The 14604-nt window shown below is 40.3% G+C and overlaps 1 protein-coding gene across 2 annotated transcripts in view; it reads right to left on the bottom strand.

Moving 5' to 3' along the window:
- Positions 1 to 10307: 10307 nt before the first annotated feature.
- The window catches only part of SHANK2 (SH3 and multiple ankyrin repeat domains 2), a 638838-nt gene continuing 634541 nt past the window's right edge, over positions 10308 to 14604 (bottom strand). For both annotated transcript variants that reach the window (XM_054026918.1, XM_054026919.1), the window contains one exon: positions 10308 to 12391. In XM_054026918.1, coding sequence (XP_053882893.1) covers positions 11818 to 12391 — 574 coding nt within the window. In that variant the 3' untranslated portion in view covers positions 10308 to 11817. The remainder of the gene's footprint in view (positions 12392 to 14604) is intronic.

A 14604-nucleotide genomic window follows, 5' to 3' on the forward strand; every position in this document is an offset into this window, starting at 1 on the left:
CTGTGGGCAGGAGGGGGGTGGCCCATCACCTGGGGGCAAAAGGGGGACCGGCTTGGGGCTGTTGGGGCCGATCCCCTCCAGTGCCTCCTTACAACGCTGCCAGAGCAGCAGGCACTGAACTGGGGCACGGGGTTTACTATACAAGGTGATCCCAATCTGTATCCAATCAAAAAGCTGCAATGACCCGCAGTCTGGATACCAGGGGCACTGGCGATCTATTTCCCTTAGGAGGTCCTCAATATGAGCGACCGGGACAGCGACACATGATCGCTGTCGTATAATCTCTTGTAACTCTCTTGCGTGCTCCTTCTGGGCACTGGAAAGTTTCCCCCCCATACTCACGAATAAGGGGCGGCAAACAGCCGCGGGCGCGCTCGGCGTATCCAGCCGGTGAGTAGAGGGGTATCACGTCGGGGTCACCAGTTGTGGTGACGACGCAGGAAAGGAAACAGAACGCCAGGTCTGTGGTAGCTAGAGAGCTTTACAAGCCTCTTGCAAAAAGCCTCCCAGGAAAACTTTTCCTGGGGTTTTTATTTCTCTCCTTACTTTGTTTACAACTCTTCTTAGTGGTTACATTCTTGCGCATAGAAGAGCCAGGCAGTATACATGCACATAAGATAACGAACCCATCTCTTGAGCGCGTGAACACCAGCTGCGAGGGTACAATCAAATCAGCCAAATAAGTTTCCCAAACACAAACGCTGGATTGAAGGTCACTCCTGCCTCGTAGCCATGGGAGCAGTTTGCCGCGCCTGTGGACTGGCGATTCGGGAGCTATGCATCTCTACAGAAGGGACCTTGAGAGGTCACCTAGTCCACTCCCTGCACTCATGGCAGGACTAAGTATTATCTAGATCATCCCTGACTGATGTTTGCTGAACCTGCTCTTAAAAGTCTCCACTGATGGAGAGTCTATAACTTCTCTAGACAATTTATGCTAGTGAATTATAGAATATCAGGGTTGAAGGGACCTCAGGAGGTCATCTAGTCCAACCCCCTGCTCAAAGCAGAACCAATCCCCAACTAAATCATCCCAGCCAGGGCTTTGTCAAGCCTGACCTTAAAAACCTCTAAGGAAGGAGATTCCACCACCTCCCTAGGTAAGTCATTCCAGTGCTTCACCACCCTCCTCGTGAAAAAGTTTTTACTAATATCCAACCTAAACCTCCCCCACTGCAACTTGAGACCATTACTCCTTGTTCTGTCATCTGGTACCACTGAGAACAGTCTAGAGCCATCCTCTTTGGAACCCCCTTTTAGGTAGTTGAAAGCAGCTATCAAATCCCCCCTCATTCTTCTCTTCTGCAGACTCAACAATCCCAGTTCCCTCAGCCTCTCCTCATAAGTCATGTGCTCCAGCAGCCTAATAATTTTTGTTGCCCTCAGCTGGACTCATCCCAATTTTCCACATCCTTCTTGTAGTGTGGGGCCCAAAACTGGACACAGTACTCCAGATGAGGCCTCACCAATGTTGAATAGAGGGGAATGATCACGTCCCTTTATCTGCTGGCAATGCCCCTACGTATACAGCCCAAAATGCCATTAGCCTTCTTGGCAACAAGGGCACACTGTCGACTCATATCTAGCTTCTTGTTCACTGTAACGCCTAGGTCCTTTTCTGCAGAACTGCTGCCTAGCCATTCGGTCCCTAGTCTGTAGCAGTGCCTGGGATTCTTCCGTCCTAAGTGCAGGACTCTGCACTTGTCCTTGTTGAACCGCATTAGCTTTCTTTTGGCCCAATCCTCTAATTTGTCTAGGTCTATATCTATACCCTATCTCTGTATCCTATCCCTACCCTCCAGTGTATCTACCACTCCTCCCAGTTTAGTGTCATCTGCAAACTTGCTGAGGGTGCAGTCCACGCCATCCTCCAGATTATTAATGAAGATATTGAACAAAATCATCCCCAGGACCGACCCTTGGGGCACTCCGCTTGATACCGGCTGCCAACTAGACATGGAGCCATTGATCACTACCCGTGCTTGCCACCCTGACAGGAAGCTTTTCCTAATGTCCAATCTAAACTGCCCTTGCTGTAACTTAAGCCCATTGCCTCTTGTCCTAGCCACAGAGGTTAACGAAAACAGTTTTTCTCCCTCCTCCTTGAAACAACCTTTTATGTACTTGAAAACTAGCGTGTCCTGTGACAGGATCCCTGGCAAGCAACCTGAGAGCAGGGTACTGTTGTGCCCTGTTAACTCTCCAGCCTGGGTATTTCTTACAATGCTTTGTTAGTGACAAGCAGCCAACCCCTCTAGGCACGGTTATCACTCAGCACAATAGCATATGGAGCCCCCCCACACATCTGGATTGTATAAATGCTCCCTGAGGCACTAATGAATCACAGAGAAAGGCACCAGGCAATTTCCCCCCCCAGTTCCCAAGCCTTGCATCTCAGAACTGTACTGTCTTGTCCTGGTCAGAAACCTGATCAGTGGCAGTATAAGTTTATTACCCATTCCACCCCTCCCTGTGACGAGGACACACACTAACCCTTATAGACTGAGCTGAGATTTTCCAAGCACTTCAACCAAAACACATTGCTTTAGGTGACAAAAAAATCTATCTTTCTGTAGTTAATAAATCTGTTTTAAAGTGATTATAAATGGTAGGCATAAAAGGTCAGAGCTAGTTACCAAAGAAAATAAAAGGTAAGCACGCTTCTAAATCTTAAACCTTATTACACTAGGTAGTACTGGGATCAAGCAGTTTTCTCACCTCACCAAATGTTACAGTTCTTAATATACAGGCTTCCCCTTTTAAGCCTGGGATCAGTCTCCTCAGTTGAAGTTTTTTTCTTCCCAATGTTCATGTTGCTTCCAGCATAGATGGGAAAGGAGAAAGGCAAAAGCATGATGCCACTGTCTGTTTTATATTCTCAGTCCATGTGCCTGGAAAACATTAGCCCAGACATGTTCTGGCAGGCTCTGCTGAGTCACAGGGTTGAGCAATCCCCCATTATGTGGTGCTTTTCTTACAGATTTGTAAAGCCCTTGTTTACAACTCCTTAGCTAAATAATGGGTGTGGAGCACCACCCTTGTTGGCACTGGGGACTAGCAGTAGAGCTTCTCAAATTTACAACATATTTCAGTAACAGCCATGCAGCAAAATCTCAACTTCACACACACTAATGGTATACATATTCGGACAGAACAATGGGTTTCTGCAGATCATGACTTTTCATATGCTATCTTACATGGCATGCTTTGTATGAAATATAACTATACAACACCAGAATATGGGGATTCCAGGCTGTTGCTCTGAGGTACAAAGTGCCACATGTCCTCTCTGTCTTCTCTTCTCCAAACTAAACAAACCCAATTTTTTAGACCTTTAATCATTTTTGTTGCTCTTCTCTGAACTTTCTCCAATTTGTCCACATCTTTCCTGAAATGTGGAACCCAGAACTTAGGGTTACCATTCGTCCGGATTCCCCCGGACATGTCCGGCTTTTTCGGGTTAAAAATAGCGTCCAGGGGGAATTTGTCAATGTCCGGACTTCCCCTCCTCCCCCCTCCCATGCAGAGTGTGCGCGTGCTTACAAAGCAGCCGGTGCTCCAAAAGCCAGAGCCAGAGCCCTGCTTGCACTTCCCCCTCCTCCCTCCTGAAACTTGACACCACTCCCCTCCTCTCCCTCCCTCCCTCCCTGCACTCACAGATCGCCGGCTGTTCGTCTGGAGCTCCGAGCCTGCTCCCCACCCCCGCTGTCGAGCGCGCTGCTCTGCAGCACAGTAAGGGGGCCGGGGGCCAGAGAAGCGGCAGGGAGGTTGGGGGGGGGGTAGTCAAGAGACAGGGAGCAGGGGGGAGGGTTGGATGGGTCAGGGAGTTCGGGGGGGGGCTGTCTGGGGGTTGGGGGTGTAAGGTTTTGGGCAGTCAGGGTACAGGTGGGGGGGTTTCAGGAGGGGGCAGTTAGGGGACAAGAAACAGGGAGGCTTAGGTAGGGGGTGGGGTTCTGGGGGGGCAGTTAGGAGCAGGGGTCCCAGGAGGGGGCAGTCAGGGGACAAGGAGCGGGGGAGGGGTGGGGAGTTCGGGGCGGACTTTCTGGGGGAGGGTGGATAAGGTTTTGGGCAGTCAGGATACAGGTAGGGGGTAGGGTCCTGGGGGGGCAGTTAGGGAGAGGGGTCTTAGGAGGGGGCAGTTAGGGGACAAGGAACAGGGAGGCTTAGGTAGGGGGTGGGGTTCTGGAGGGCAGTTAGGAGCAGGGGTCCCAGGAGGGGGCAGTCAGGGGACAGGTAGGGGGGTAGGGTCCTAGGGGGCCAGTTAGGATGTGGGGAAGGTCTCAGGAGGAGGCAGTCAGGGGACAAGAGGCAGGGAGGCTTAGGGAGGGGGTGGAGTCCTGGGGGGCAGTCAGGGGACAAGGAGTGGGGGGGAGGGTTGGGGGTTCTGAGGGGGCAGGAAGTGGGAGGGAGTGGAAGGGGCAGGGGCGGGGCTAGGACAGGACGGGGGCGGGGCTAGGACAGGGGCGGGGCTCCTCCCGTCCTCTTTTTTGATTGTTGAAATATGGTAACCCTACAGAACTGGACACAACACTCCAGTTGAGGCCTAATCAGCAAGGAATAGAGTGGAAGAATTATTTCTCATGTCTTGCTTATAACACTCCTGATAATACAGCCCAGGATGAGGTTTGCTTTTTTTGCAACAGTGTTGACTCATATTTAGCTTGTGATCCACTATGATCCCCCCCACCCCCCGATCTCTTTCTGCAGTACTCCTTCCTAGACCGTCATTTCCCATTTTGTATGTGTGCAACTGATTGTTCCTTTCCAAGTGGAGTACTTTGCATTTGTCCCTATGGAATTTCATCCTATTTACTTTAGACCATTTGTCCAGCTCATTTTGAATTTTAATCCTATTCTCTAAAGCATTTTCACCCCCCTCCCAGCTTGGTATCGTCCGCAAATGTTATAAGTGTATTCTCTATGCTGTTATCTAAATCACCGATGAAGATATTGAACAGAACCAGACAGAATAATGCCACCTGAGACATCATTCCCCACAATTAAACCTCTGTGCTCATTGCAAAGTACTGAGCAAAACACTTCACCTTTCTGTGCTTCAATCTCTGCACCTGCAGAGAACACTTACCAACATTTCTAGAGTAGTCAGAGCTTCCCAGAGGAAAGGTGCAAAGTATTATTGTGTTGGTAAAGTACTACATCTGAATGAAAGAGAACAGGCAATATTTTTGGAATGTTGCTTATACACAGTATTCCACCCCCCCCCCCCCCCCAACTAGAGGAAAGGTAGTTGATTACATTGTAAGAAGTCTGCTGTAACAGAACGGATAGTTGATAGGAGATGTGGCCTTACCAGAGTAATGGTAAGAAAGTACTATTTTAGCAAGATGTATTTAAATATATACATCTAGTTTGTCTATTTAGAAATTTGAATAAAATTATTTTGGAGGTGTTCTGATAAACTGGCAACAGCAAATAAGCACCATTTCTAATTCTATACTAGTCTCCTTTGCATCAGGAAGTCAACTCCCCTTACGCAGCTCATGTGAGAGAAAAAGTTCATCAGTTCTCTAACCTTCTGGTGACGGATCTGAGACTGCTACCTTGACTTGAATCTATTTACAGTATCAATATTGACTTAGAAATAGCTGTGATGCGGTCACATCAAGCCTATAATTTTCTTAAGGCTCATCCTTAAAAGAGAACTAACGTATACATCTCCTGAAAATTTTTTTTTTCCAGAAGTTTGTTCAAGGGGAAGAGAATATTAACTGAAGCCTGAGATCTGGAAGGTATCTAACATTTCATCTCAGTTCTTATGTAAGGAAGTTTAAAATGGACACCATTTAAGGTTATGGAAAGGCATGAATGGAAAAACTAGTTCTTTAAAACATTAATGTTATTGAGTCCAAATTGAGATTTCTCTACAGTGGCGGTTGTAGAATCTCTGAGGGGAAAAGGAGTATAGTATGCTGCAGCATTTATGCCAGTACATTTTAATAAATATAGTGCTGTTCTCCCACTCACAAATTACGTCTAAACCAGGAAACTTCAAGTTAGAAATCCATACACACACTTTTTAGAGTTAGGCCTGTGTACATTTTGGATTAAAAAACCCAAGCACAGTTCTGATCCACATTTTGGGAAATGACCACCCACCTTTATGATCTACTGAACTAGCTCCCCCACTCAAAACACCATGAACTTTAGGGTATTTGCAATCTGGATTTGAAAATTCTGGCTTATCTTTAACATTTTAATGAAACTTTTTTAGTGGTCCAAGATTTTCAATGCTGCAGGCAAAATCTATTTGTCACCCTAACAAAAACATGCCTACTAAAGTTGAAGGTGCAGTATAGAGATGCAGTCTGAAAAACACAAGTTGCAATTCCTTAAACACTGCATATTTACTGAAAAAAATGTGTCAATAATTCAGCCTTATTCTTGGACTTATATAGTTGGCCCAACATGCAGTTGTCAAATTCATTTTGATGAATTTCTGTTGAAAGAATGCATATATTGATATTTTAAATCAAAAGAAATAAAGGTTTAAAAACATTCTGTGCCTATATAAAAATACAACTCCGAGACCATGGCCCTCAAAGACCACTAGATGTCAGCATAAAACATTAACATAATTAAAAGCAAAAGCTTATTTGTTCTAGTTATTGTATCTGTTACCTTGCAATCAAAATACAGTACACTTAACTAAATAATTATATTCTAAGTGTATGTTATAGAAATAAATTTGTTAATGGAAATTAACAAACACAATCTTATTTCAATTTTCTTTATTTTATTTAGTTTAACTTAAATGACTGTGATTAAGTCATAGTCTCATGATCAAGAGAGGGCCCCAGAATAATATCTAGATCTTAACATTTCAGTTTTTTTAACCCTTTTTAGTTGTGCATTGATAGGGACGTCTCAGTTCAGAAAACAAGGCACTAACTATTTTATCAGCTACGACAATACATTGATGATAAAATGTTCCTTTCATCTAAGTACATCATTTGAATACAACATGGTTTTATGCAGATCAGATTCAAAACATCCAAGGCACACACTTTTTTCCTTTTTGTGTGTTTTGAAGCATCATTGATTTACTATAACCATACGGTTCCAGATTAGTAGCACTGGACAGTGTTTTGTTGTGATCTTGGACATAAAATTGTGAAGACTGTGAAATGCAGAAACATATTACAGGAACAAGAGAAAAAAACACCAATATAATTTGGATAATAATAGAAATTATTAAATATTCTGCTCTCAGAAAACTGGTTGTGTAACCACCTTGATTCCCACATAGAATTAGCAGTTCCACAGCATGCTATAGTTGTGTATTACACAACTATTTTTTATTAATTTTATCATGTACTGACATGTATACCTACAGATACAAAGATATTCTGTATAATTCAATTATTAAAATACCTGAAATAAATGAAAGCTGTTGGTATTAGAATACTATGTAGGAAAAACAGAAAATAAATACAAAAAAAGTAGAAGAAATAGATTATCATTCCAGGAAAAAAAGTAAACATTAGATATGAAACAGAATGACTGCAGTTAAAATATTTATTTCAATATCTAAAAAAAATTTTTCAAGTTAACAATTAAAGATAGAAGAAGAATGTGGAGCCCAACTTATCCAAAGTACTAATGAAGTATGGCGGCAGTGTCTTTATCACAAGAGGTCTGAACTCTGGATAAGGACTGCTGCTGCTTTTTCTTCGCTCTTTGAAATGCATCTCTCTCCTACAAGAACCCTGTTAGAATTTCACCAGATTGCTAAGCAGGCCAACAATTCAAATGTCTTGCATGATCAATTACACTTATTTGATAACACCAAAATAAAGATCGACCTCAAGTCCAGAAAATTGATCAGCTGAAATAATTTCCAAGCCAAAAAAAAAAAAAAATTCCATCACTTAACAAAATTCTTTACTTTTCAAATCTGATATGTGAATCTGAAATTCAAAACCTATTTGGTTTCAGCATTAAAAAAGCTTTAACTAAGAAAGAGAAACCAAAGCAAACTTTTTTTTTTTCTAACATTTGATAAACCTATTTTCTCTCTAGCTATATGCAGTTAAAGCATTTTATGCTGTTTCAATAACGTTACACTAGATTGTAATTTTGGCAACTTTTTAACAAAAATTCAGACAGCTTTTACTGTTTGCAATCAGAACCACAACCTTAGTGCAATATTATATTTATTTCTTACAGGAATTTTGGTTGCCATACAAGAGTATTAAGGATCAGGGAAAGTGCAAGTTACAGGAGCTTGATTTTTAATCAATTTGAAATAAGAGGAATTAAAGCACAAAAATTACAGCAACATAGATAACGTGAACACAAATTGTTACACAAACTATATTGAGAAACATTAATATCTAGAAAAGAAAAGAAAAAATGTAATGGAAAAATTATCAATATTTGTGGCTTACACACAATCATTGCCAGATCAACTGGGTAATGCTTGTTTAAGAACTCAGAAAATCACTATTTTTATTAACTTAAGTACCACAAATAATTAGCTTTTGTGATATGTAAATTCTGTAAATCAACAGTCACATCTAGTCATTTTATAATATATGAATTAAACTTAAAATGTTCCCAGACACTCAGGGAAAGGAGTCTGCAGTTATACACAATTTACATCTTGTGTGATTTTGGTATTGTATACACAAATATTACAGAAACTAGGCATGTAAATGCAATTTATTTAAATTACAGTATATAAACAAAAGTTGATCCTAAAACCTGGAATATCATTACATGTTTCATAGATCTCTAACATTTTCTTCTCCACTATCATAGTAGCGTGAAATAATAGGGCCATTCCCTCACCCCAACATTTCCAAAAGTGATGAAAATACTAGGAGTTTTATCTGTTACTATTGCTTTCTGTAGCAAAGTCATCAAACAGAGCTAGAGACCAATTCATCTTGGCAGAGGTGTATTTTATTGGTAAAAGTAGGTCCTTTCAGGCCCTGTTACCCTTTAGATCATAAGACACAATGTAAAAATAAACTATTTCATTAGCTCTTTAGTGTTTTTAATCTCTGTTCTACTAATTATACTGTACCTATTCTTTAAGTGCCTGAAAAGATACATAAGCAAGAAACAACACTTGTTTAAGAAAGGGATACCATCAGCTGTAATTTACTTGTGTATGTCAGCACTCATTAAACCTAAATTCAACAATAAGGTTGTGATTAAAAAGCAGCTTAAAAGTCATCATCTACATTTTCTTTTACTACCGTATTATCTAATGTATTTTCTGGCACATATTATAGAGGTAATACCAACTGTAGTCAAAGAAACAAAAAGGAGCATGGCATTAGTGGTTTATTTACTGAATTCTGTAATATCACCAAATGGAAGACAATGATGGCTGAATTACCATTTTTACACTTTTTAAAGTATTTGATGGCCTTAAGGTGCCATTATTGAATATCTGAATGAAAATGTCATTCTCTACAACAATAGCCATATAATTATGGAAAAACTCAGTACTCTTGAAAGTAAAATGCCTCAATATTTGATTTTTATTACAAGGTTACTTGGAACTTTCAAATACAAATATAGACCTGCAAAGAGTGTAGTAACAGATGTTAAGTCAAAAGATTTGTTCCATAAAGGGGGCAGGAGGTTGAATAGTTGCTTTGCTAATGCATTGTTAATTGTGTAATCACTTTTGAAGAAGTATTCATCCTCCTTTGAAGAAGTTCTAGGAAAAATAGAAAATGTAACACAGCTCTGCTGGTTCAGATGCATCCAAATGAGGTTGATTTAAAAAGGTCAAGACTTATTATTCCACAGAAATAGTATTAAACCACAAAAGTGTTTTTTTAATTTTTTTTTTAATTTTTTATTTTTTTATTTTTTAACATTCTAGCACTGAAGTGGCACAAAGGCTGCCCAGTAGACCAGCCACTTATTTTCTTAAAATATTGTGCTTATAAACTATCTGTACAACTATTTAAACTTGCAGTAAAGAAAGGTATTTAAATTGCTAAACTTTATGTACTTGTTCTAGGGCTGTTGCAGACCTAATTAGACACTTGATTGTGAGCAAAATAAATAAATAAAATAAAATAAAAAAAATTATAATTAGAGATAGGCTGGATCATAGCAAGGAAAAAAAAATCAGGAACCTTCCAAAAGGTGGGAGAACCTGATAGTATGGTAGGTTGAGAGTCTGGCTGTCCATACATGATGTTCCTGCCTTGAACAGGTTGAATGTTCAGAAAGCAAGACCCACAAAACTCCTACAGAAATTAATAGAGGTGTTAATTATAAAAGGGGTCAGACACGGAGAGAAAATTGTTAACTTTAAAAAAAAAAAAAAAAGTCAAATCTGCCAAAACTGTGTATGCTCAGAGTACATAGAGAGCACAGAACCAGTCAACAATCAACCCCAATGTGGGCCAATTGTCTGTAATGCTGATCAGGGCTTGATGGATCACTCTATGGACCCTGCTACTAATAATTTCGGAACACAGTAAAGAAGTCACTAGAGAGTGATGGGAAGCTTTCTGCTCCTGCTTAGGCATTGACTATGCTTCCTCCACCAATAGCCCAACCCAGGCTAGCCAGGAAAGGATGAAGCAAGTCCATAGATCTGGACCTCTCTGTTTTCCTGACCCTTTGGAACACTTGCATTCTAGGACACCACATCTCCCCCCATTAACATTTACCTTTTAAATATTTTTTAAACTGTAGGTGATCACGTGCGGAAACATTTTTATTTCTACTAACAGGCCCCAATCCTGCTCCCAGTTGTCAGTGCCAACATTCCCACTAACTTCCATGGAAGCAATATCCTGTCTTATATCCCAGTTTTTCAGAGTTGAGTACTTGCAACTCAATGAATTAAGCAGGATCTGTGGGGGCTCAGCATGTTTGAAAAATCTGACTATAAAAGTCTAAAAGATGCACATGGACACATTATAGCCAACACACTTTACAACCACATTTTAATCTGCTCATATAGTATATGTTGGGCTTCATTAGCAGTTTATCTGGTTGCAAAATGGGGATGTCTGGTTCAAACTAGCCTCATTTCGTTGGATCTCTGTGCGAATTCTCTTCCAGTCTATACATAGTTTCCACATTCTACTTATCAGGTCAGTACAGCATGTTTAAAACCTGTTCTGCTACCTTGGAATTGTGCTAAATATAAACGCAGAAATAAAGAAATACCTAAGTAAAGCAGAACAGTTACCTTTGAACAAGAGTCTCCAACAGCACTATCAGCTTCACTGCCAACAAAACAAAGCTCTACACTGGATCAAAATGACATTGTGAAAGAGGGGGTGAAGTAGTGCATCTGCTATTTATTAATTAAAAGCTGGTTAAAAAAAGGTAAAGCACGTGAGGATCTATCTAAAAAAGCCAAAAAGGGAAAAAATGTTGAGATTCCATGACAAGAGTTTCAAGAATGGACTACCCTGGATGGCAGGGGAGAGGTGTATATAAAATAAGGTGATTTCTGCTCAAAAATGAAATGCTTGTGGTTTTAAACCAAAAGAAAACTTACACATTCTGGGTCCAGCTGAAGGGCATCATAAATGGATAGGTAATATTTCAAAGTTAACAATTATCTTTCTTCTCTATCTCCACCCCACACCTCCCCACCCCCACCTTTGAAATAAAATAGCCTCATTAATTTCATTTACTTGGATTTAAGCTTGGGCACTAAACATACAGTCTGCATTACTGGGTACCAGCAGCTAAATTAAACCTTTTCTTCTTTTGCTGGCACTTACAGACAGCCAAGACATTTTGCGTATTTCAGTACCAGCCCATCTCTATTTATAACAGAAGTTTGAGAGGCAAGAGTAGCCATTTTTATCTGTCCAGTAGCTGTTTCAAAGCTCTTTCTATATTCATTCTGTGCCCAACTCTAGTCACTCCAAGGTCTATCAAGTCTTCCTTCTGAAGGTTTGGTAAATGGGTGCCATCTATTTCATTGTCCATAAAGGTCTCTTTATGTTCACCTAAGTTTAGACTTTCCAACCAATCTGCCACATCTGGTTTAGTCCACAGGTGGACAGGCTTAGTTGTAAAAGGCTTATTTGAGATCGGCTGTTGCAATATTGAGGGAGAAGGAGACCTGCTGCGTCCTGTGTTCAAGCCAAATAAGTCCCCAGAAGGAGGCTGGCTGGGTAGGCTAAATACATCAGACAGAGTTGGAGAAGGAGATGAAGCTGAAGCAGCAGCAGTCAGAGGAGCAGGCATGATGTCTTTGCTAATCTCTGTCGGTGAAACCACAGGGCTTGGAGCGTGTCTCACTCCTGATGTCCTACTGTCATAGTCTGTGGACCTGCTCTGCAATGTGATGGGCTGGCTGGTTCCAGGCTGGACTGTAAAAGTGATGGTTGTACTTCGTGTACCTGAGACAGAACTCATGACTTCTGTGCTCCTGAAATTACAAACAGAAAACATCCAGAAACATCAGCAACTGAATGAAGGATTTTCCTTACCAACAAGAGAAAAAAGTGGCTTTGGAGTAACAAAATTTTTTTTTTTTTTTGGATAGATCTCACACATGAATGTACTTTTTGTAACAAGGTCAGGTTAAGGCACAGGCACCAAGAAGTTACCACAGTTCTTTCCCACAAAACAAACCCAACTCTCTATGATCAATGGTAAGCCATAATGTCATTATAAATGAAAATCTTGCCTATGAGAAGTTTAAAAAAAGCCAGAGAACATGATAAATTTACATTTTCTTCCCTTTCCATGGACTCTATAAATTAATTCAAAATTAAATGAGAAAATGTTACAAACACAAGGACTCTTCGGGTAGGAGTTCTAGATATGTAACTAGGCCATGAAGTTCAGATCTGAATATGAACACACCCCAAATACTAGGAGTGGTTGGTTTTGGTTTGGTCTCCTCTCTGACTAAGTCAGGATTTAAATCTCACACAGTGAAATAGTGTAGCTAAAAAATGCAGAGTTTAAACATGAATTTAAAACTTACTTGAAGTATGTTATTTACTTTGACTTTGAACTTAAAAATATGACTTTGAACTTAAACTCAAATGATGAGTTAATTTTAGTGCCTATTTTGATTCCTATTCATCTATATAAAAAACTTCCTGAATCTCTTCAAATGATCCCTGCAGAGGCCACCTCTTGGAAAGAACGTTTAGTTTAGTCTTTAAGTGCCCACTAAAGCCTTTGCTGACATTGTCTAGTGAAGATGCCAATAGTTTCTAGGGATATGGGTACATTAGGAAGGGGATTGGCATCACCAATCTTTTCGTGGAGATTCTGACTTTTGTTTACTTTTATGAAAACTACTGTCCTGGGCAGGATTTGAACTAGCTAGCTACCGGTAAAAAGCTCCATATCCCTTTACAAATCCCTTGGGCCATCCAGTCACTGTTTTTTTGGAAAATTCGCTTCCAATATTTTTTTTTGTCAACAAATAGGCAACCCAAAAGTTTGACGAGAGTACCAACCAACCAACAGCAAACCACATTTATATTTTAACAGTCAGTTCTTTCCTCCCACGATGTTGCCACTTTCAGTTTCCCTAATCAGATTTTTTTTCCGCCATGGCAAATGACTACCTGTTCCTCATGATGAAAAACTTTCCAGTTATAATTAGATGATCAAGGTGGACATCTCAGGCCTTAAAATCTATTAATCTATTTTCCTTTTTGTTAAAGTGGCAAATAAAATAGGTTTTCAGTTTTAATTTATTTGGCACAGCTCTAGCTACTTGGGTCAAATTTTGTAAGATGCTGGGTGCCTTCAGCTCCCTTTGACTATAAGGAGAATTGAGGGTGCTCAGAGTTTTGACAGATCAGTCACTTGAACAGCAAGTGTCTAATAAAAATATAGTCTGCCTATTTTTTTTTGTGAACAATGCGGGGGTGTCTATTTGTGCCCTGGAAAATGGTTTAAATGAGACGTGTTAAGTGATGCAGTTCCCAATTTATACAATCTGGCTACCATGAATATGGTTAAATTTAATCGGACTTTGTTTCATCAACTGGTATTCTACAGGCATATTAGTTTTAAGCCAACAGTTCATATAGATGTTCAAATATTAAACACCAGTACTAGCAGTATACACTATTTCAATTATATTCACTGTGATGACAGCTAAAGGTCAGATAAATCAGATTTATCTGAAAAGCTCAGAGTAACACAACGTATCAATTCTTAGCAGGACTTACATTCTGATTACTCAGGGCCTGATCGTGCAAAGCCCTACTTTTTTTTTGAATAATTTGTTTGCACACAAGCAGTACTACTGATTTCACACAAACCATTTCACAGGTTCAAAGGGAACAGGCAAAATCTTTTAAGGCTTGCAGGGTCAGTCCTTTAGTTACTCCAAAAGTATAGTAGGAGCAATAGTTTCAGAATTTAGCGCTTATTGCACAGTATTGTAATTTGATCAAGAAAGGTAAAAAACTGCAAGGTTTTCAGTACCTCCTTGTGAACCTAATGGCTTGGAACCTAATGGCTCTCAGTATCTTGCAGGATTGGGCCCAAGCCAACAGTACTAGCAGATTGTAAGATGTATATAGTAAGAAAGAAATCAATGAACCAAGAGAAGTAAATAACTTTACTAATTTTAACTTAGAACTAAGTGGCCACTTCCAAATTCCTCAA

Source organism: Malaclemys terrapin, chromosome 4 (genome assembly GCF_027887155.1).
Source record: "Malaclemys terrapin pileata isolate rMalTer1 chromosome 4, rMalTer1.hap1, whole genome shotgun sequence".
Lineage (NCBI taxonomy): Eukaryota > Metazoa > Chordata > Testudines > Emydidae > Malaclemys > Malaclemys terrapin.